The following is a 21,332-nucleotide window of genomic DNA, read 5'->3' on the forward strand; positions in this document are numbered from 1 at the left end:
ATATGATAATAGTTATTCGTCTAAAAAGGAAATCAGGAAAGCAATCTCATTTACTACAGTTAGAAATGCTGCACTCTGAGCTTGCACCACTGAACTCCAGTCTGGGTGACGGAGTGATACTTTCTCTCAAAAAAAATGAAAGCAAATGGAAGGGAGAAAGGGAGAAAAAAGAAGAAAACAGGAGAAAGGGGAAAAGGGAAAGGAAAAAGGGGAAAGGGGAAAGGAAAAAGGGGAAAGGGGAAAGGGGAAGGGGAAGCGGAAGCGGAAGGGAACGGAAGGAACACTTACCACTGGATGTTTGGAAAATGCTAATTTGGAAAACTAGAAAGTACAGAAAACTATACTGTCATGATCCCAAGATCATCACTCATAACAACTAAGCACATTTTATATCATCTTGATATCTCATTTTTAAAAAATTTAAAAAGTTAAACATGATTGCATAAGCATTTTCCCACATCTTTAAGAATTCTCCATAAATCTAACTGCAACAGATACTTCTTATTTCAGAGACATAATATGTGATACATTCATAATACACTATTGCTGGACATTTATGTGGTGGCTAATTTTCTTCAATAAGGCTTTGAGACACACACACACGCACGCGTGCACGCACACATGCACAAAATAGTTCAAAGGTCCCATATACCCTGTGCCCAGCTTTTCTTAACGTTAACATCTTACATAACCATAGCAAAATCATCAAAATTAAGAATTTAACATTGATACAATACTATTAACTAAAATAAACTACAGGAGTTTAAAAAGAACTAGCTTAAACCAAAATTATTATAATATAATGCTTTAGAGGAGGGTATGTAAAACACTATAGTACTTATTATGATAGAAACAAGAGAGTAAAAGGTGGGCCTATTAGAACAGAAAAATATATATATTGGGAAGACAAAGATGGAGGCTGCCTTTGCTTTTTTTTTTTTTTGCTTTGTGTTGCACACCCAAGTAAAGAGGAAAGGAGAAAATTTTGAATAATGATGACAAAAATAATAAAAATAATTATTACTTATTTAATAGACTGGAATTTAAAAACATTAACACTTTATATGGAAAGGATAATATGTTCAGGTCAATTTAAAGCAAACTGTCCACATACTTAATATTTGTTTTATGATACCTACCTTAAAAATTAAAATACTTTCTACAGTAATGCTTCGACTATGAGAATAATTCAAGGCAATATCAACATGTCTAAACATATAAATTCCAAGAAGAGGATTTCCTAGTATCTTCAATGTAGATGCTCTGGTACTTATTCCATTCTGATATATCTGGGCTACATCACTCTGCGGAAGTGCTAAAAAGCAGAAATGTTCTTCAAGTTCTCTGCAATGTCTTCCACTTTCACGCATCTCTGACCTAATGTAAAACAAACAATGTATACAGTTAAAGATAAGTATCAACAAAATTTTCAAGAAGATACGTATTTCCACTGACCATAGTTAGAAAGTAAGAGAAGTTTTGATATTCAGAGGTATTACTATACTGTGATGATAAATTAGGTTGAAAAATCATCTTAGAAACAAATTCAGGATTACTTATCCAAGATTTATGAACATTATCATCATCCCTGGTCTAAAATAACAGCGGCTAACATTTCTTAAATGCTGCTAGTGTAACCAGTACAAAGTCTTAAACTTTACATGCATCTTCTCATTTCATTCTCAACCTCCCAAGTTTTTATAGTTTATTTTGTTGCTATCGACATTTTTAAGACGAGGAAAATAGGTTCAGAAAGTTAAATCTTGCCAAAGTAGGAAAATGACAAAGGAGTTGGAATTATATACGCCAATTCTTGTCTGTCAGGTTCCAGAGCTCACATTTTTGTTAATTGTGTTATGGAGGGAAGAACATACATTTTCTAAACAAAATACCTTGTCTACATCTATGTATCTCTACACATCTATAGACACAAACGCACACACATATGCACACACATAGTCAATTATTAGGGACATTCTCCATTCTTCAGGGATTTAGGTAACAGCTGGGAGAAACAAGCTAATATTTGATTACAGGATCTTATCTTAGGTAAAGAAAATTACGAATCAACCTCAGAAAAGACTATAATCTGAAGTATAGAAAGCCCCAATTCTACTACTTCCACTACAAGACCCATTTAAACATATAAAATATATATCCCTTCCCTAAAATTGGCAGATTAGATATTCTATATGGCTTGCTCAGGAGTAGTGGCAGCAGAAATTGCCACACCAGGTGGTACAATAGAGTGGTTCAGACACTAGGGTCCAAATGATTATCTGCAATGGAGAATCTACAGAACCTAGCAAAGGAATGTATATACCACAAAAGGCAAATTGTTCTTGAGAACCACAAGGTTCCAAGATTTATTTCCTGGAATACCAGTTACAGAATTTGTTTAAAGTATACCATGCACATAAGTATTAATAAGTATATTAATACTTACTTTCAAGAATGACTCATCATTAACAGTAGGCAGGACCACAAAAGCAAGACTGATTGATTAGATAATGATCATTTCTATTTCTTGGAAATGTCAGCCTTAACTCTTGGCTCCACAAATTGGCATTTCCTGCTCTTGATTTCAACTTGACATCAGTCAATTCTGTGAACCACTAAGATTACTGTCTAAGATTCTTACACTACACATAAAAGTAACATTTGAAGGTACACCAGAATAAATTAAAGATGTATAATGTAAACCCTACAGCAGGGTTTTTCCACAGTGGCACCAGGGTATTTTGGGCCAAATTCTTTTTTTTTTTTTAACCTGGTCATCTCCCTGACTACCATTATATCATCATAAGGGTTTCAGTGGAATGAAACAAATGTAACAATAAAAATCTGATCCAGGGCCACAAAATCCTCTGTAAATTGAAGTAGAAAATATTCCCTGGAGTTTTGTATTGGTAATTATACTACTAATACTTTTTATTTTTCAGTGTGTCTTCAGAATTATATTTGGAAAAAAAAGGGCCTGAATATGTTAGTAAAAAAAATGACCCATAGAAAAGTTAGTTTTTGATCTATTTCTGCCTCTAAAAATTTCATAAAAGGTTGGCTTTCCAAATTTATTCAGAAATGATCTAAATCACGACTTTAAATGACAGAAACTCTGAGTCTCAAGACTTCCATTTCAGAAACAATAGGTAAAATGAGCCTAAAGACTCTTTTCTGTGCACAGTAACATGTAATTGAAACTGTGTCCCCAAGAAATAAAGAAACCATTGACTAGTAGAAATTCTTGGCCGGGCGCGGTGGCTCAAGCCTGTAATCCCAGCACTTTGGGAGGCCGAGGTGGGCGGATCACAAGGTCAGGAGATCGAGACCACAGTGAAACCCCATCTCTACTAAAAATACAAAAAATTAGCCGGGCGCGGTGGCGGGCGCCTGTAGTCCTAGCTACTCAGGAGGCTGAGGCAGGAGAATGGCGTGAACCCAGGAGGCGGAGCTTGCAGTGAGCCGAGATCGCGCCACTGCACTCCAGCCTGGGCAACAGCGTGAGACTCCGTCTCAGAAAAAAAAAAAAAAAAAAAAAAAAAAAAAAGAAATTCTTAAGCTTGCAGGATGGCATATAAGAAACCTTACTGAAATACTCAAATTCCCTCCGCTTGTAACAATACTGGCTGAAATCATTTGGAACCAATATGGCCAAACGAAGTTTATACAGAATGAGCTTGCTGACATCACAGCCTGAATTTCCACTGTGTGTTTTATACTAACTCTCCCCAAATTTGCACATGGTACCCATAAGGAGGCATAAAGAGACAACTGTGCATGCCCAAGGACTTTCTACACCTCCCTTTCCTTCCACCAATCACCTAAAGATCCTAGAATCCACCCCCAAACCATTTCTAATAAAATTACTGCTTTGAAGCTAGCATGGGGAGACAGATTTGGGCTTGACCTCCTGTCTCCTTGTGAGTCTACCTGCAATAATAGCTTTTCTTTTCTCAAAAACCCAGTATGCCAGTACTGACTTCTAGTGCATCAGGCAGGGAGCTTCACCTGCTTGATAAATAACTGGGTAAGAATCTGAAGAACTAGCAAATACAAAGTTCTCTTTTACCAAAAGACATTAATAAGCATCAGAATCTGTGCTAATATTCATATTATCTTAAATTTTAAAAATATATAAAATAATTTTCTAGAAATGTTTCCTCATGTTTTTCTGCAGCAATACTAATGAGGGATAGATGTCAAAGTCTGTCACCTCTGAACCCTGCATGTACTTTAAGCTCTGGGGTGGAAAGCTCAAAATCAACACAACACTCAAGTCTTAGAATTTGTAGTTACACTCTTGCTTGTGGGTTTTTAATTTTGGTCATTACTTTTTAACTGATATTTTATTAAATATTAAGTAAATAAACATAAAAGACAGATGAGAAAACTCATATGATAGAGAAGCTGAGTGGATGAAATAGAATTGGAATCTTGTATATCTTTCTGTAGACCAGGAACTCTTAATTTACTCTGTGCTAACATGCTGTCTCATTTAAGCCAACTACAAAAAAGTATAAGTGCTTTGGATGGAATGCCTATGTCATAGTTAATTACATCATTTAGAATAGGTTCCAAGACAACCTACATATAGTAGGTAATTTTTTGTTCAGTAAATGAAACTCTGGGAAGTATTTTATCTCTAAGTTTAAGTGGAAACACAAGTTCATACGAGGTATTTAGCTATGGGGTGGCGGTTGCCTAAAGTAGAGATTAAAAGTATTCAAGTAAGTTTTTTTTTTTTTATAATAAAGAAAATAAAATTATTTCTTTGGAGATCTTTAAAGAGAACTTAATAATTTTCAAATCCATCAGATTGCTAGTGATAAGAACTCAGTATCCAGCTGGCCCAAAGTACAATATAAGAACCAAAACGCTGACAGCTAAGAGAAATTGGGATTCCACAATATTTAAGAATGTGCTAATGCCACCCAACTCCAGATATAAGACTTTGTTTCCTTTGCTGCTATGACAAATTCTCACAAACTTAATAGATTAAAAAGCATAAATTTATTATTTTAGTTACATAGAGAAGTCAGACATGACTCTCACTGGGCTAAAATCAAGGTGTCATCTGTCTGGATTGTGTTCCTTTCTGAGGTTCTAGGGGAGGATCTCTTTCCAAGCTGGCAGAATTGAATTACCAGCAGTTGTAGGATTGAGGTCTCCATTTCCTTGCTGGCTGTTAGCTAAGGACATTTCCCAGCTTCTAGAAGTTATCCACAATCCTTGGCTCATAATCTCCTTTTTTCATCTTCAAAGCCAGAAAAGGCAAGCTGAGTCTCCCTCATATCTCTTTTTTCTTTCATTTCTGCTCTCTGATCCATTCTTCTGCCTCCCTCTTCTGTTATTAAAAGCTCCTGTGATTAAACTGGGCCCACTAAGATCACCTCGGATACTCACCCATCTCCAGGTCTGTAACCTCAATCACACCTGCAAAGTCCTTTCTGCCATGTAAGGATGTAAGGTGATATATTCACAGTTTCTGGGGATTAGGATGTGGACATCTTTGGGGGAGTATTATGCTGCTCACCACAGGCAGATTCTGAACTTGGCCCCTCAGTGATATGAGGAACTTGTTTTTCCCCACAACTCTCCCTCTGCTGTGCAGAGCTTTATCTTTATCCATATCCAGCTCCCATCATGGTCGCAAGAAGGAAGCTGGTAGCAACTAGGCTTCCTTGCTCACAGCCACCAGAAGAGGATTTCCAAGCAAGTCTTATCCTATGTTTATTTAAATATAATGACTATTGCCGGGCGCAGGGGCTCACGCCTGTAATCCCAGCACTTTGGAAGGCTGAGGTGGGGGGATCACGAGGTCAGGAGATCAAGATCATCTTGATCTTGATCTTCATCAAGACGGTGAAACCCTGTTTCCACTAAAAATACCAAAAGTTAGCCGGGCGTAGTGGCAGGCACCTGTAGTCCCAGCTACTTGAGAGGCTGAGGCAGGAGAATGGCCTGAACCAGGTAGGCAGAGCTCGCAGTGAGCCGAGATAGCGCCACGACACTCCAGCCTGGGCTCCAGCCTGGGCGACAGAGTGAGACTCTGTGTCAAAAAAAAAAAAAAAAAGAAAAAAAAAGAAAAAAAAAATGACTAGGCTTGTACATCAATAAACTCACAAAGCAAGGGGAACTGGACAAAAAATGGTTAGGCTAATTATAAAAGATGAACTAGAATTGTTAGGAAAACTGCAGTCTACTCATTTGGCTACCCTTTTTCCTACATACCCTACTTCTAACACATATACTTTCAAAAGTGCTCATTTACACAAAGTACTTTCAATCTACCTCACAAGGAGGGAACAACCCAAAGTCTCATTGAATTACTACATCCAACTCCAGATCCATGATGATCACATGGATGAAATGCCTTCGTTTCCAACAGATCTGGATATAGACCTAAATAATCAAAATTCATTTAGGTGACATATGGCTAACTTTAAATTATCTAAACCCAAAATATAATGGTGGAGGAAAAAAAACAACTGAATTCTAAAAAGTAAAGAATGCTAACAATTGTCAGTATTAACTTGTCCTTGGCATATATATCCTTCTGTAAAGAAGCAGCTGGGATTCCTTGCTCTCAAAATTCCAAAGGCTAGTAACCATAGCAGGAGATCTTGTTCAGACAATGGTTGAGACTAAGAATGTCTGTCTCTTGGCAACAAGTCTCTGGGACCTCTCCATCATCCAAGGCCCACAATCTATAATGAACTTCATGTACTGAATTTCAATTTGAAACCATCAATTTCCACCCCCAGATTGCATTTAAAATACAGTCATGTGCCATAATAGACATTTTTGTTAATGGCAAACCAAAAATACAATGGTGGTCCCATAAGATTATAATGGAGCTGAAAAATTCCTATTGCCTAGTGATATCTTAGTCTCATAATGTCATAGCGTAACGCATTACTTTCATGTCTGTGGTGATGGTTGTGCACTGCCAGTCCTATAAAAGTATAGCATGTATGATTATGTACAATACACAATACTTGATAATAATAAGTGACTATGTTGTTGGTTTATGTATTTAGTATACTATACTTTTTATTATTATTTTAGAGTATATTATCTCTTCTTATTAAAACAAATTAATCGTAAGACAGCCTCAGGCTGGTCCTTCAGGAAGTATTCCTGAAGAAGGCATTGTTATCACAGAAGATGACAGCTCCATGCATGTTACTGCATCTGAAGACCTTCCAGTGGGACAGATGCGGAGGTGGAAGTCAATGATATTGATGATCCTGATCCTGTGTAGGTTTAAGCTCATGTGTGTGTTTGTGTCTTAAGTTTTTTAATAAAGAGTTCTAAAAGTTAAAAAAAATAAAAAAATAGAAAAACGTGTATAGAATAAGGATAAAAATATTTTGTACAGTTGCACAATGTATCTGTGTTTTAAGCTAAATGTTATTTAAAAAAGGGTAAAAAAGGGTCAAAAAATTAAACTTTTAAAGTTTATAAAGTAAAAATATTACAGTAAGCTAAGGTTTATTATTGAGAAAATCAAAAAAATACATTTAGTGTAGCCTAAGTGCACAGTATTTATAACGTCTACAGCAGTAACAGGCTATACCATACAGCTCAGGTGTATAAGTAGGCTACACCATCTAGGTTTGTGTAAGTCCACTCTATGATGTTCACACAATGACAAAATTGCCCAATGATGCATTTCTCACAACATATTCCTGTCATTAAGCAACGTGTATCTTTACTGTATAAACTTGAGGTAGTTCCACTTACTAGGCAGAAAATACTCAAAAGGAGGTATTTTCTCCAAATAGGAGAAAGGAGGTATTTGGGAAAGAGTTCAGGCAACAGATTTGTGCTTTACCACATCCTTATCCCCTGTTAAATCTCATTTCTTTTAAACCCATATTCACCCTAACTTTGGAAAGGATTAATTCTCTACTTCAAGCTAATCTTGCAAAGCTGAACTGTGAAACTAGGCCACAAACAGAGTGACTCTTTTTTATTGAATCTGAATTTTCTATGATTGAACAAATGATCTTTCTTGGGTCTAAACGGGAAATGGTGAAGGCACTCTAATATGCTGAGCTTTCGGTAGAATTTTTCTCAAAAACTACAGCCTCATGAAACACAGGTTCTGTGCCCCAAGGTACAGATTATCACCAACTTCCCATTTGGGAATTCTGCAGTGGGGCGGAGAGGGGGATCTTCATTGCCCTCTTCCCTTGAACTAAATCCATATTTTAGAATGTCTTTCCTACAAGTACCCCTTTCCCAGTACCAAATTCAGCTCCAGTTGGGTTATTGTTGACTTCAAGTACAGAAACCCGTTCAAATTGGCTTGTGTTGCCAGACTCAGTTTTGCACTTTGAACACAAAACAAGATAAAACTCAAAATATACTAGGAGAATGAGACACAAATCAATATATTGTAGTAAGTACCATAAAATGAGTGTAAATAACTATGGGAAACAAACGAGTTTTTGTCTAACTGGGCAAACAGCCAGGAAAACAATAAATCCTATACACGTTGGTCATTTACAATGTTCTAACATGCCCTGTCTATCACTGGGTACTTGTTCTAACTTTTCCGTAACACTAACAGGGAGAAATAACTGGTTTGAAAGGACAAAAATTTTAATGTCCAAAATAAGCAAAACCAAAGAACAGTGTCAGGAATTCATTTTGGATCAAACTGTTTTTCAACTTGGAAGTCACTGGATATACCTAGCCCTTTTTACCCACAAAGCTGTGTTTTTTAGAGGAAAGGCAACATGCCACAACAACTTTTTTTTTTTTTTTTGAGATGGAGTTTCATTCTTGTTGCCCAGGCTGGAGTGCAATAGCGCGATCTCGGCTCACCACAACCTCCGCCTCCCAAGTTCAAGCGATTCTCCTGCCTCGGCCTCCCTAGTAGCTGGGATTACAGATGCCCGCCACCACGCCCGGCTAATTTTTTGTACTTTTAGTAGAGATGGGGTTTCTCCATGTTGGTCAGGCTGGTCTCGAACTCCCGACCTCAGGTGATCCGGCCGCCTCAGCCTCCCAAAGTGCTGGGATTACAGGCATGAGCCACCATGCCCGGCTAACAAATTCTATCATTCCCATTAATTGCAAATCTCCAAACTGACACCAAGTGTGGCAGCATGTTTGAGTCAAGAGGAATCAATTCTAAAATAAACAAGTTGAAACATTCCAAAACGAGTTCCACATGTAGGTCTATCAAGCTCTAGTTAGGTTTTAAGTTAAACAGTGAGAAATGGCAACGGAGACAAGTTAGAAGAAAATAAAGAAACGCTAAATTGTGCTCAAACAAAATCTATACCTATAAATAAAAAATGCTTACAATGAAAACTTTGCATATGATTTTATTCTTATGAAAATGACAATAATATGCTTTCCAAAGAAGCTGGAGAAGTACTTTAAAAAACTGTGGGAGAAATAGCACCAACATAGAAAGGACAGTTCTAGTGGAATAGCTGGAAACAGTCGGCTACAATCCTCCTAAATTAAAACAAAACATCAACCCAGTCTCTTAAGGGCTGGGTTCAAGAGTAAAAAGGAGTTACTTTTTGATTACTTCGACTGCTGTTTTACATTATCTAGGAGGTGTGAGGGATCTACAAACTGGCTGCTTAACAAAGGTGCTGATGCATGTTTCTGAAAAATTTATCAAGGTTAGAAAATTGGAAGGGGGTGTCTGAAATCTCACTACATTAATACATAAAACTAATCAAATCTCACACTTAGCTTTCAATGTTACAAAAGACTATGAAAATGTAACAAAAAATAATCTGTTTTCTTAGTAACAACTTACTAAATCTCAAATGGTAGAAATAAATTAGCATAAAACTCCACAGTAAGAAACACAACAAAATCTCAAACACGTTTAGATCATAGTAACTTACCTCTTAGTAGTAAAATTTTTTTCCAGCTCCTCATTGTGAACCAGTTTTGTATCCCCAAACTGCCATAATGACTGCAGATCACAGCTTACATCAAGCCTGCACTGGTTAAGAGTATCATGTATAAAACTATACTCTCTACTATTGGTGTAACAAGGTGACAAGTAAACTAAAGGTAGAAAAAGAGAAAGCAGTTGTTTGCATTTAAAATGACATTACTGGACATCTGTACAATGACAACTGTATCTCTAAGACACAAAATAACCAAGTACTGAATTTTCATTAACAACGTAAGGCAACAATTGATATTTAAGGTTCTACAACAGTAATATACACCTCCTATACTTTATATAAATGAAAATATGAACCATGATTTTCTCCACATACTTATTAAGAGTTCTTAAAAGTTGACACATAAAAATATGACAGCTCCAGAATATTCAACTTAGGATGTTGCAACTCTGACTCTACAATGCACATCATTATACAAACCTGGCAGCTACTGTTAGTGCATGAATGTTTGACAAGTAATGATAAGGCAAACTACACATTAGAAAACGATTGGGTATTTTGATTTGCAAAAGTACAAGAACATGTGTGTAAGATGTTGCCTGATATAGTGGCATGTGAAAGAGGAAACAGACTTTCTTAGGACAATGAGCGTCTCCAGCATTGTTGTAAATAGATGCATAAAAGGATAAAATCCTAATCCTACGGAAGTGAACTCAGAGGAAAGCAGGGAGCAAATACAATTGACTCTTGTCATTTGTGGTAGTTATATTCTATAAAGTTCCCATCAACACTGAGTCACAAACATTGTGTCACAAACTACTGTTCTTGGGGGAAAGGAAAGGGTTAACTTACTGTGGGCATCTGGTCAACTTTTTTCCCCCCTCTTAGAGACAGGATCTTGCTCTTAGCCCAGGCTGGAGTGTAGTAGTATGATCATTTCTCACTGTAACCTCTAACTCCTGGGCTCCAGCAACCCTCCTGCCTTGGCTTCCTGCGTAGCTGGGACTACAGCAGGCACAGGCCCAACATGCCCAGCTAGTTTTTCTTTTATTTTTTGTAGAGATAGGGTCGCTATGTTGTCCAAGCTGGTCTCAAATTCCTGGGCTCAAGCGATCCTCTTCAACCTTGGCCTCCCAAAGTGCTGGGATTACAGGCAAGAGTCACTGTGCTGATCCTGGTCAAATTTTTGACCACCAAAATGCCATTTGCATTATGTAGATTCTGCCAACATCTTTATAAAACAAACCAATCTAATCAGTTTTGAAAACTTGTTCTTCCATTTTCCGATGTGACATTTAGCTGGTTATTTTAAAACATTCTTCCTTAACATCCTGATCTGCGGAACCCATCTGCCTGCAAGCTCAACATTTTTCATGTTGCATCTATCACCTTTTGAAATGTTTGAGTCAAATAGCACTAGCTAAGAAGAGTTTAACTTTTCCCTGACTCTGGGTAATGTGACCTAAGTTCCTCTGGCTTTTAACTTCGCAACAATGCTGCCCACTATGCTTTTTTTTATTAGCCATAATGAAATCTCATTAATCTATAAATTTAGCTGCTTTTCTATCTTTCCCAGAGTTTCATCAGGCACTATAGATGTTACCTTAGCACTTTTTGGTGAGGCCTGATGTACAGATTGGCAAGTTTCTTCCTCCTCTCCCTGGAAGTACATTAACATTGAACTCAGGCCTGAGTGAAGCTTACCTAAAATGCGTTTCTCTGTAAGGCATATCATAACCTTCTTGACCTTAGGAACACTAGACCACACTTCAGCATTACACTTGGAGACCATTTAAAGTAGTGAAATCACCAACAAAGATGTTAACAATTGATATGGTTTGGCTGTGTCCCTACCCAGATCTCATTTTATAGTTCCCAAAGCCCAGTGGGAGGTAACTGAATCATGGGGGTAGTTACCTCCATGCTGTTCTTGAGATAGTGAGTTCTCATGAGATCTGCTGGTTTTATAAGGGGCCTTGCCCTTCTTGCTCAGCTCTTCTTTCTCCTGACTCCATGTGAAGAAGGACATGCTTGCTTCCCCTTCTGCCATGATTGTAAGTTTCCTAAGGCCTCCCCAGCCATGGGCAACTGTGAGTCAATTAAATCTCTCTCTTTTATTTCAAAAAAAAAAAAAAAAATAGGACTAATACAACAATGTAGCACCATCACTAGGAAAAGAACACTTATTGCAGTATGAGAGCTGAAACAACAAGGCAAAGCATGGCCTCATTTGACCTTAGATGAGAATGCATGCATTGGGTGACTCAAATTCTTGACCCCAACGTGCATGTCTGTGAAAACATTGCTGAGTATCAAGTTCGGACAAAAAAGCACTGCTGAGTATCACGTTCGGACAAAAAAGCACTGCTGACTGTTGATTGTGAATTTCAACAAGTAGGAAATTCACAAACATGGAATCCTCAAATAATGAAGACTCACTATATAGAAGGTTTAAGGCAATTTCCGTATAAATGAACCTAATTAACAATTCGCCCCTTAAATTTACCTTATCAATCAACAGAAGTTAACATAATGACAAAACCAATATAAAATACTATAACCAGCTGATTTCAGTAACAACTCATTCCTCATTCCCATTTTTAATTCTATTGACCCCCAAAATGATTTTCATTTTAATATTTGTAATAATCACTACAAATTTTAATAGTTTTGTAATATATGATGTACAAATTTTGATAGTTTCATCACATATGATGATTTTGTGGATGTGTAACTTTTTATTTTGAAATGAATATAGATTCACAGGAAGTTGCAGAAACAGTATACAGAGGTCTTGTGTACCCTTAACCCAGTTTCCTCCAGTGGAAACATGCAACTATAATCCAATATCAAAACAAGGAAAATGACACTGGTACAAGCCACAGACCTTATTAAGACTGTACCAACCAGTTTTACATCCACTTGTGTGTGTAGTTCTATGCAATTTTATCACATGTAGATTTGTGTAACAATCACTCTAAGATACAGAACTGCTCTACCACCAGAGACATCCCTGTCACTCCTTTATATATTTTTTCATGCTGAAACTCTCGCACACCCCCATTCTCCTACCCTGTCCCTAAATCCTGAAAATTATTAATCTCTTCTCCGTATGCATACTTTTGTCATTTCTAGAATGTTTGTAAATGAAATTTTGTAGTATGAGACCTGTAGAGATTGCATTTTTTTTTCTTAGCATACTGCCTCTGAGATTCAGCCAAGTTGTTGTATGAATAGATTGTTTCTTTTTATTGCTAAGTAGTATACCATCATATGAATGTGCCATCATTTGTTTAACCACTTACTCATTAGAAATTTGGGTGGTTGTCAGTTTCTGGTTATCATAAATTAAGCTGCTGTGTACATTCATGTATAGGTTTTTGTGTGAACATCATTTTTTGTTTGCCAGGGAAAAATGCCCAAGAGAAGGATGGCTGGATCATATGGAAGCTGCATGCTTATTTATTTTTGAGACGGAGTTTCATTCTTGTTGCCCAGGCTGGAGTGCAAGGGCGCGATCTCGGCTCACCACAACCTCCGCCTCCAGGGTTCAAGCGATTCTCCTGCCTCAGCCCATGAGTAGGTAGGATTACAGGCATGCGCCACTGTGCCTGGCTAATTTTTGTATTTTTTTAGTCGAGATGGGGTTTCTCCATGTTGGTCAGGCTGGTCTTGAACTCTCGACCTCAGTTGATCCACCTGCCTCGGCCTCCCAAAGTGCTGGGAATACAGGCGTGAGCTACTGTGCCTGGCCTGCATGCTTACTTATTTTTTTAAAGATTGGGTCTTGCTATATTGCTCAGGATGGCCTTGAACTCCTGGGCTCAAGCAATCCTCCTGCCTTGGCTTCCTGAGTAGCTGGAACTACAAGCACATGCCACTGTGCATGGCTGCATGTTCAGTTTTTAAAGATGATGCCAAATTGTTTTCCAGAGCGGCTGTGCTATCTTACATTCCCTAATGGCAATACATGAGTGAGTTGGTGTCTCCCATCCTCACCAGCATTTGGCACTGTTATTGTTTTCTTTTTCAGCTGTTCTAACAAGTGTATAGTTACATCTCATTGTGGTTTTCATATGCATTTCTTTAATGGCTATGATTAGCCATTAAACATCTTTTGATAAGCCCATTCATGATGTCATTATGTTGAGTCTTTTAATCCATGAACACACTACATCTTTCCATTTATTTAGATTTCTTTTAAAAACATCACTGTTTTATAGTTTGCAGCATAGAAACCTTACACATTTTGTTATATTTGTACCTAAGTATTTCATTTTAAAGTTATTATATTTTATTTTGAGATAGAGTCTTGCTCTGTCACCCAGGCTGGAATGCAGTGGTGTGATCTCAGCTCATTGCAACCTCCGCCTCCTGGGTTCAAAGGATTCTCATGCCTCAGCCTCCCAAGTAGCTGGGATTATCGGCACCCGCCACCACGCCTGGCTAATTTTTTTCTATTTTTAGTAGAGACGGGGTTTTGCCATGTTGGCCAGGCTGGTCTCAAACTCCTGACCTCAGGTGATTCACCTCCCTCGGCCTCCCAAAGTGCTGGGATTACAGGTGCAAGCCACCATGCCCGGCTGCCTAAAGTTATTTTAAATGGTATTTTAAAAATTGTTTATTTCCATGTGTTCTTTGCTAGTATTTAAAAATACAGTTGACTTATGAACAATATGGGTTTGAACAGTGTGGGACAACTTATACTTGGATTTTCTTCCACCTCTGCTACTCCTTAAGACTGCATGACCAACCCCTCCTCTTCCTTAGCCTACTCAATGAGAAGATGATGAAGAAGACCTTTATGGTGATCCACTTACATTTAAGCAATAGTAAACATATTTTCTCTTCCTTATGATTTTCTTAGTAACATTTTCTCTACTGTACTTATTGTAAAAATACAGTAGTATATAATACAGATATAAAATTATGTGTTAATCGACTTCATGTTATCAGTAAGGCTTTCAGTCAACAGTAGGCTATTTGTATTAAAAGTTAAGTTCTGGGGGAGTGACTTATATGCAGATTTTTCTGCTATGTGTTTTGGGGAGGGGTCGGGGGCCGGATCAGTGCCCCACTGGGTTGTTTAAGAGTCAAATGAACAATTGTTTTTTTCTGTTTTCATCGTATCCAGTGACCTTGCTGAACTTACTAGTTTCAAGTTTTCCTTTTTTTTTTAAGATTCCTTGGGATTTTCTATGCAGACCATCATGTTCTCTTCAAATAGGGACAATTTTATTTCTTCTTTTCCAATCTAAATACCTACTAATTCCTCTCCTTGGCTTTTGTGCTGGGTACAACTTCCAGTATTATGCTGAATAAGAGTGGCAGAAGAGAACATTCACCTCTCAGTTGTGTGCAATAATTCATTTTAAATATCGGACTTCATTTACTTATATTTTGTTTAGGATATCTGCATCAGTTATCATGGACATTGGTCCATGGGGTATTTTCCATATTATACTGGTCTCATCTTGGAACCATCTTCATATTAATCTCATATTATTATTCTCTCAATTTCTATTTTCTAGAAGAGATTGTATAGAGTTTCTGTTCTTCAAATCTTTAGAATTCTCCAGTGAAACCATCTGGGCCTTAAAATTTCTTTTCTAACCATGAATTACATTTAATTGTTGTAAGACTATTTAAATGATCTATTTAGAACTACATGTGTTCAACAATTTGTACTTCTGATGCAACCTGTGGGCCATAACTCATTTCATTCTTGATAGTGGTAATTTTTTTTTTTTTTTTTTTTTTTTGACAGACTCTTGCTCTGTCACCCAGGTTGGAGTGAAATGGCGTGATCTCGGCCCACTGCAACCTCCACCTCCCGGGTTCAAGCAATTCTCCTGTCTCAGCCTTCCAAGTAGCTGGGATTACAGGTGCATGCCACCACGACTGGCTAATTTTTTGTATTTTAGTAGAGACGGGGGTTTCACTGTGTTGCCCAGGCTGGTCTTGAACTCCTGAACTCAGGCAATCCACCTGCCTCAGCCTCCCAAAGTGCTAGGATTACAGGTGTGAGCCACCACACCCAGCCTTTCTTTTTCTGGTTTCTTAAAGGTTGGTAGCTTAAGATTATTTATCTGAAACACTCCCTCTTTTCTAAAGTAAACATTTAGTGCTATAAACGTCCTTGTTAGCAATGCTTTAACCATGTCCCTCAAATTTTGGTATGTTGCATTTTCATTTTAGTTATGTATTTATTTCCTCTCCATGACTATTTCAAAATGTATTCTTTTACTTTTTGCAGAGATAAGGTCTCACTGTTTCCTAGGCTGGTCTCAAATTCCTAGACTCAAGGAAGCCCCGTGCCTCCGACTTACTTTCCAAGTGTGTTTGGAGATTTACTTTTCTGTTTGCATGTTGTCAGAGCACATATTCTGTATGATTTCAATTTATTTATTTATTTATGAGACAGAGTCTCCCTCTGTTGCCAAGGCTGGAGTGCAGTGGCACAATCTCAGCTCACTGCAAGCTCCGCCTCCCGGGTTCATGCCATTCTCCTGCTTCAGCTTCCCGAGTAGCTGGGATTACAGGTGCATGCCACCATGCCTGGCTAATTTTTGTATTTTTAGTAGAGATGGGGTTTCACCGTGTTAGCCAGGATTGTCTCAATCTCCTGACCTCATAATCTGCCTGCCTCGGCCTCCCAAAGTGCTGGGATTACAGGCATGAGCCACTGTGCCCGGCCTCAATTCCTTTAAATATGTTGATATGTATCTCATGGCCCAAGATATTGTCTATTTTGATGCATGTTCTACAGGTGCTTGAAAGGTCTATTCTGCTACTGTTAGGTACAATAATCTATAAATGTCAATTAGATCCTGTTGATTGACACTGTTAAAGATTATTCAATATTCTTCCTGATTTTCTGCTTAGTTTTATCAATTGAGAGTCCAAAGTCTCCAACTATAATTCTAAATTTGTCCATTTCTCCTTTCAGTTTTATCAGTTTTGCTTCATATATTCTGAAGGTCTGATGTCTGAAATATACATATTTAAGACTGCTGTACCTAGTTGGTGGACTGACCTTTTCATCATTAAGTAACATCCCTCTTTGTTCTTGACAATTTTCTTTCCTCTGAAGTCTACTTATCCACCATTAATATAGTCACTCTTATTATTTGTATGTCCTTTCTTCATATGTCTACATTCCAACAACTTATATCACTACATTTGGAATGAGTTTGCCAAGAGTAGTTGGGTTGTGTTTTTTTAATCCATTCTGTCAACGTGTCTTTTAATTGGTATATTTAGATCATGCATGTTCGATATAAGTAATGATATGTTAGGGCTTAAGCCTATGATTTAATTATTTATTTTCTGTTTTTCCTTCTGTTTGATTTTCTATTTCATTTTTCCTGCCTTCCTGTGGGTTGCCTGAACAGTTTTAAAATTTCATTTTGATCTGCCTATATTGTTTAAAACAATTTAATTCTGAGATACTTAGATTCACTTGTAAAAGATAATGCAGAGAGATCTCATACACCATTCATTTAGTTCCTTCTAATAGTAACATCTCACGTTATAATTACCTGAAATACCTCCTCTATATACACCGAGAACCACATCAAAGAATGTTGTAATTTGTGCTACAACTGTCAAACATAACTAGGAAAACTCAAGAGAAGGATGATCTATTATATTTACCCACATGTTTAAGCTTTTTTTCTTCCTTCATTCCTAACGTTCCCAGTTTCCTTCTTTTACTAGCTTCTGTTTGGAGAAATTCTTTCAGCTATTCTTTAAGGGTATGTGTGCTGATGAAAAATTCTTAGCTTTGCTTTATCTGAGAATATGTGTTTTACCTCCATATTTGAAAGATATTTTTGATGGGTACAGAACTCTGGGTTCAAAGTTATTTCTTGCATTTGAAAAATGCGGTGTTACTTCCCCCAGACTCCATGGTTTCTAATAAGACATATTTTGTCAAATAATTTTTCCCCTATAAATAATGTGGTTTCTTTCTAGTTGCTTTCAAGATTTTTTCTCTGTTCTTAGCTTTTACAGTTTTATTACGATGTGCATTGGCATGAATTTTTGGGGGGTTGTATGTTTGGGGTTTTTCAGCTTCTTGAATGTATAGGTTTATGCCTTTTGCCAAGTTTGGGAAATTTCTAGCCAATATTTCCTAGAATAATTTTTCAGCCCCACACTCTTTCTCCTCTCCTTCTGGCACTAGGACAAAGATGTTAGATCTTTTGTTATTGTTCCACAAGTCTCTTGGGTTCTGTTCATTTTTCTATTTTCTCTGTGTTGTTCAGGCTAAGTAATTTCTATTCTTAGAAGAAGAGAAACAGAAGAGTATCTCTATTCTTCTCTTGAACACACTGAGTATTTTTTTTCTCACAGACTTTTTTTTTTTTTTTTTTTTTTTTTGAGACAGAGTCTTGCTGTCACCCAGGCTGAAGTGCAGTCAGTGGCGCAATCTTGGCTCACTGCAACCTCCACCTCCCTGGTTCAAGCAATTCCCCCGCCTCAGCCTCCTGAATAGTCATCACGCCCGGTTATTATTATTATTATTATTTTGTATTTTTAGTAGAGACGGAGTTTCACCATGTTGGCCAGACTGGTCTCGACCTCAAGCAATCCGCCCGCCTCGGTCTCCCAAAGTGCTGGGATTACAGGCATGAGCCCCCACACCCAGACTTCACAGACTTTTTAGAATAGTTTTAGGTTCACAGCAAAATCTGAGAGGAAGGTACAAAGATTTCTCATATACTCTTTGCCCTCTGACATGCACAGCCTCTTCCATTATCAATCAACGTCTTCCCCCAAAGTGGTACATTTTTTTCTTTACAACTGATGAACCTACATTGATACATCATTATCACTCAGAGTCAACAGTTTACATTAGAGTTCACTTTTGGTGTTGTACATTCTATGGGTTTAAAAAATGTCAAAGCAAATATCCACAGTATCATACAGAATATGGTAGTATCATACAGAGTAGTTTCCTTTGTTTTGTTTTTTGAGACGGTCTCATTCTGTCGCCCAGGCTGGAGTGCAGTGGTGCAATCTCAGCTGACTGCAGCCTCGACCTCCTGGACTCAAGTGATCCTCCCATCTCAGTCTCCCAAGTAGCTAGGATTATGCCACCAGGTGTGTGCACCACCATGCCTGGCTAATTTTTGTAGAGATGGGGTTTCACTACACTGCCCAGGCTCATAGTTTCAATGCCCTAAAAGTCCTCTGTGCTCTGCCTTTTCATCCCTCTTCCCTGTCCCAAACCCTAACAACCACTGATCTTTTTACTGTCTGCATTTTCCAGAATGGAAAACATATGGTATGTAAATATTTTAGACAGACTGCATTCACTCAGCCAATCTAAAAAGGCGACATGTGCTTTTAAGGTTCTTCCATTTCTTTTCATGACTTGATAGCTCATTTCTTTTTTAGTGCTAAATAATATTCTATTGTCTGGATGTACCACTTTATCTGTTCATCTACAGAAGGACATCTTGGTTGCTTCCAAGTGTTAACTATTATGAGTAAAGCTGCTATAAACACCTGTGTGCAGGTTTCTATGTGAACACAGGCTTTTAACCTATCTGTGTAAATGCCAAGAAGTGTAATTGCTGGAGCATATGGTAACAGTATGTTCAATTTTGTAATAAACCACTGCACTGTCTTCCAAAGTGGTTATTTTGCATTCTCACCAGCAATGGATCAGAGTTTCTGCTGCCCCATACTGTCACCAGTATTTAACATCATCAGCGTTCTGGATTTGGGCCATTCTAATAGGTGTGTACAGGTATTTCTACTATAATTTGAATTTTCCTAATGACATATGATGTGAAACATCTCATCATATGCTTACTTGCCAACTGTGTATCTTCTTTGGTGAAGTGTATGCTAAAGTCTTTGGCTCGTGAATTTTTTGATTTTTTTTTTTGAGACAGGGTTTCGCTCTTGTGGTGAGGCTGGAGTGCAGTGGCGTGATCTTGGCTCACTGCAACCTCCGCCTCCTGGGTTCAAGTGATTCTCCTGCCTCAGTCTCCTGAGCAGCTGGAATTACAGGTGCCCACCACATCGCTTGGCTAATTTTTGTATTTTTAGTAGAGACGGGGTTTCTCCATGTCGGCCTGGCTGGTCTCAAACTCCTGACCTCAGGTGATCCACTTGCCTCAGCCTCTCAAAATGCTGGGGTGAGGCATGAGCTAACGTGCCCGGCAGGCTAATTTTTTTTTTTTTTTTGGAGACAGAGTCTTGCTCTTTCGCCCAGGCTGGAATGCAGTGGTATGATTTCAGCTCATTGCAAGCTCCACCTCCTGGATTCACGCCATTCTCCTGCCTCAGCTGGCAGGCTCATTTTTAAATTGACTTCTTTGCTTTTTTAAATGGACTTGTTTGCCTTTTTATTGTCAAGAATTTTTTTATATATTTTGGATAGCAATTCCTTATCTGAAATGTGTTTTGCAAATATTTTCTCTTTATTACAGTTAAAAATTTCTGTTCTGCAAAAGACACTGTCAAGAGAATAAAGTCTAGCTATTCAGTCCTTTCTTTCACAAACTACATCTTTGGTATTGCAGCTAAAGTCACTGCCAACCCCAACATCATCTAGATACTCTCATATGTTATCTTCTGTAATTTGTATAGTTTTGTGTTTTACATTTAGGTCTGTGGAATATTTTGAATTAATTTTTGTGCAGGATGTTAATGTCTGTGTCTAGATTCCCTTTTCTGCATGTGGGTGTCCAGTTGCTTCAGCAATATTTGTTGAAAAGACTTTGTTCTATTTTCCTGCCTCTTCTTTGTCAAAGATCAGTTTATATTCATGTGGCTCTATTTCTGGGCTCTCTATTCTGTTCCATTGCTTGATTTGTCTGGTTTTTTTTTTTTTTTTTTACCAACACCACCCTGCCTTAATTACTGTAGCTTTATAGTATGTCTTGAAGTAAAGTAGTGTCAGTCCTCTGTTGTTTTTCAGTGTTGAGTTGTGTATTCTTAGTCTTTTGCCTCTCCATATAAACTTAATTTTAATGTTTATTTTATTGCAAATTGAAAAGTTGTAATTGTATACATTCAGGAGGTACAATGTGATATTATATGCATATAACACAGGATGATTAAATCAAGCTAACACATCCATTGCCTTGAATATTTATTTTCTGTATTGCCTTGAATACTTAATTTTGAAATACACAATTATTAATCACAGTCAACCCGTTCTGCAAGAGACCTTAAAATTTGTTCCTTCCATATCAGAAACTGTGTGCCATATAAACTTTAGAATCAGTTTGTTGGTATGCACAAAATAACTTGTTGAGATTTTGATTTGGGTGACAATGAATCTGTAAATCAAGTTGGGAAAAACTGGTATATTGATAATACCAACTTTTCCTATTCATAAACGTGAAATCTCTCTATTGGGTTGACTTTTTTCACCAGTTTTGTAGTTTTCCTCATATAGACTTTGTACGTATTTGGTTA

At 37.6% G+C, this 21,332-nt stretch overlaps 1 protein-coding gene across 1 annotated transcript in view; it reads right to left on the reverse strand.

Annotated features, from left to right (window-relative positions):
* The window catches only part of TEX15 (testis expressed 15, meiosis and synapsis associated), a 74,264-nt gene that overhangs the window by 35,890 nt on the left and 17,042 nt on the right, over positions 1 to 21,332 (reverse strand). Inside the window, exons 3-4 of the mRNA XM_065519039.2 lie at positions 9,882 to 10,047; positions 1,140 to 1,377 (exon numbers count right to left, since the gene is read on the reverse strand). Of these exons, the coding sequence (XP_065375111.1) occupies positions 1,140 to 1,377; positions 9,882 to 10,047 (404 nt within the window). The remainder of the gene's footprint in view (positions 1 to 1,139; positions 1,378 to 9,881; positions 10,048 to 21,332) is intronic.

Source organism: Macaca fascicularis, chromosome 8 (genome assembly GCF_037993035.2).
Source record: "Macaca fascicularis isolate 582-1 chromosome 8, T2T-MFA8v1.1".
NCBI lineage: Eukaryota > Metazoa > Chordata > Mammalia > Primates > Cercopithecidae > Macaca > Macaca fascicularis.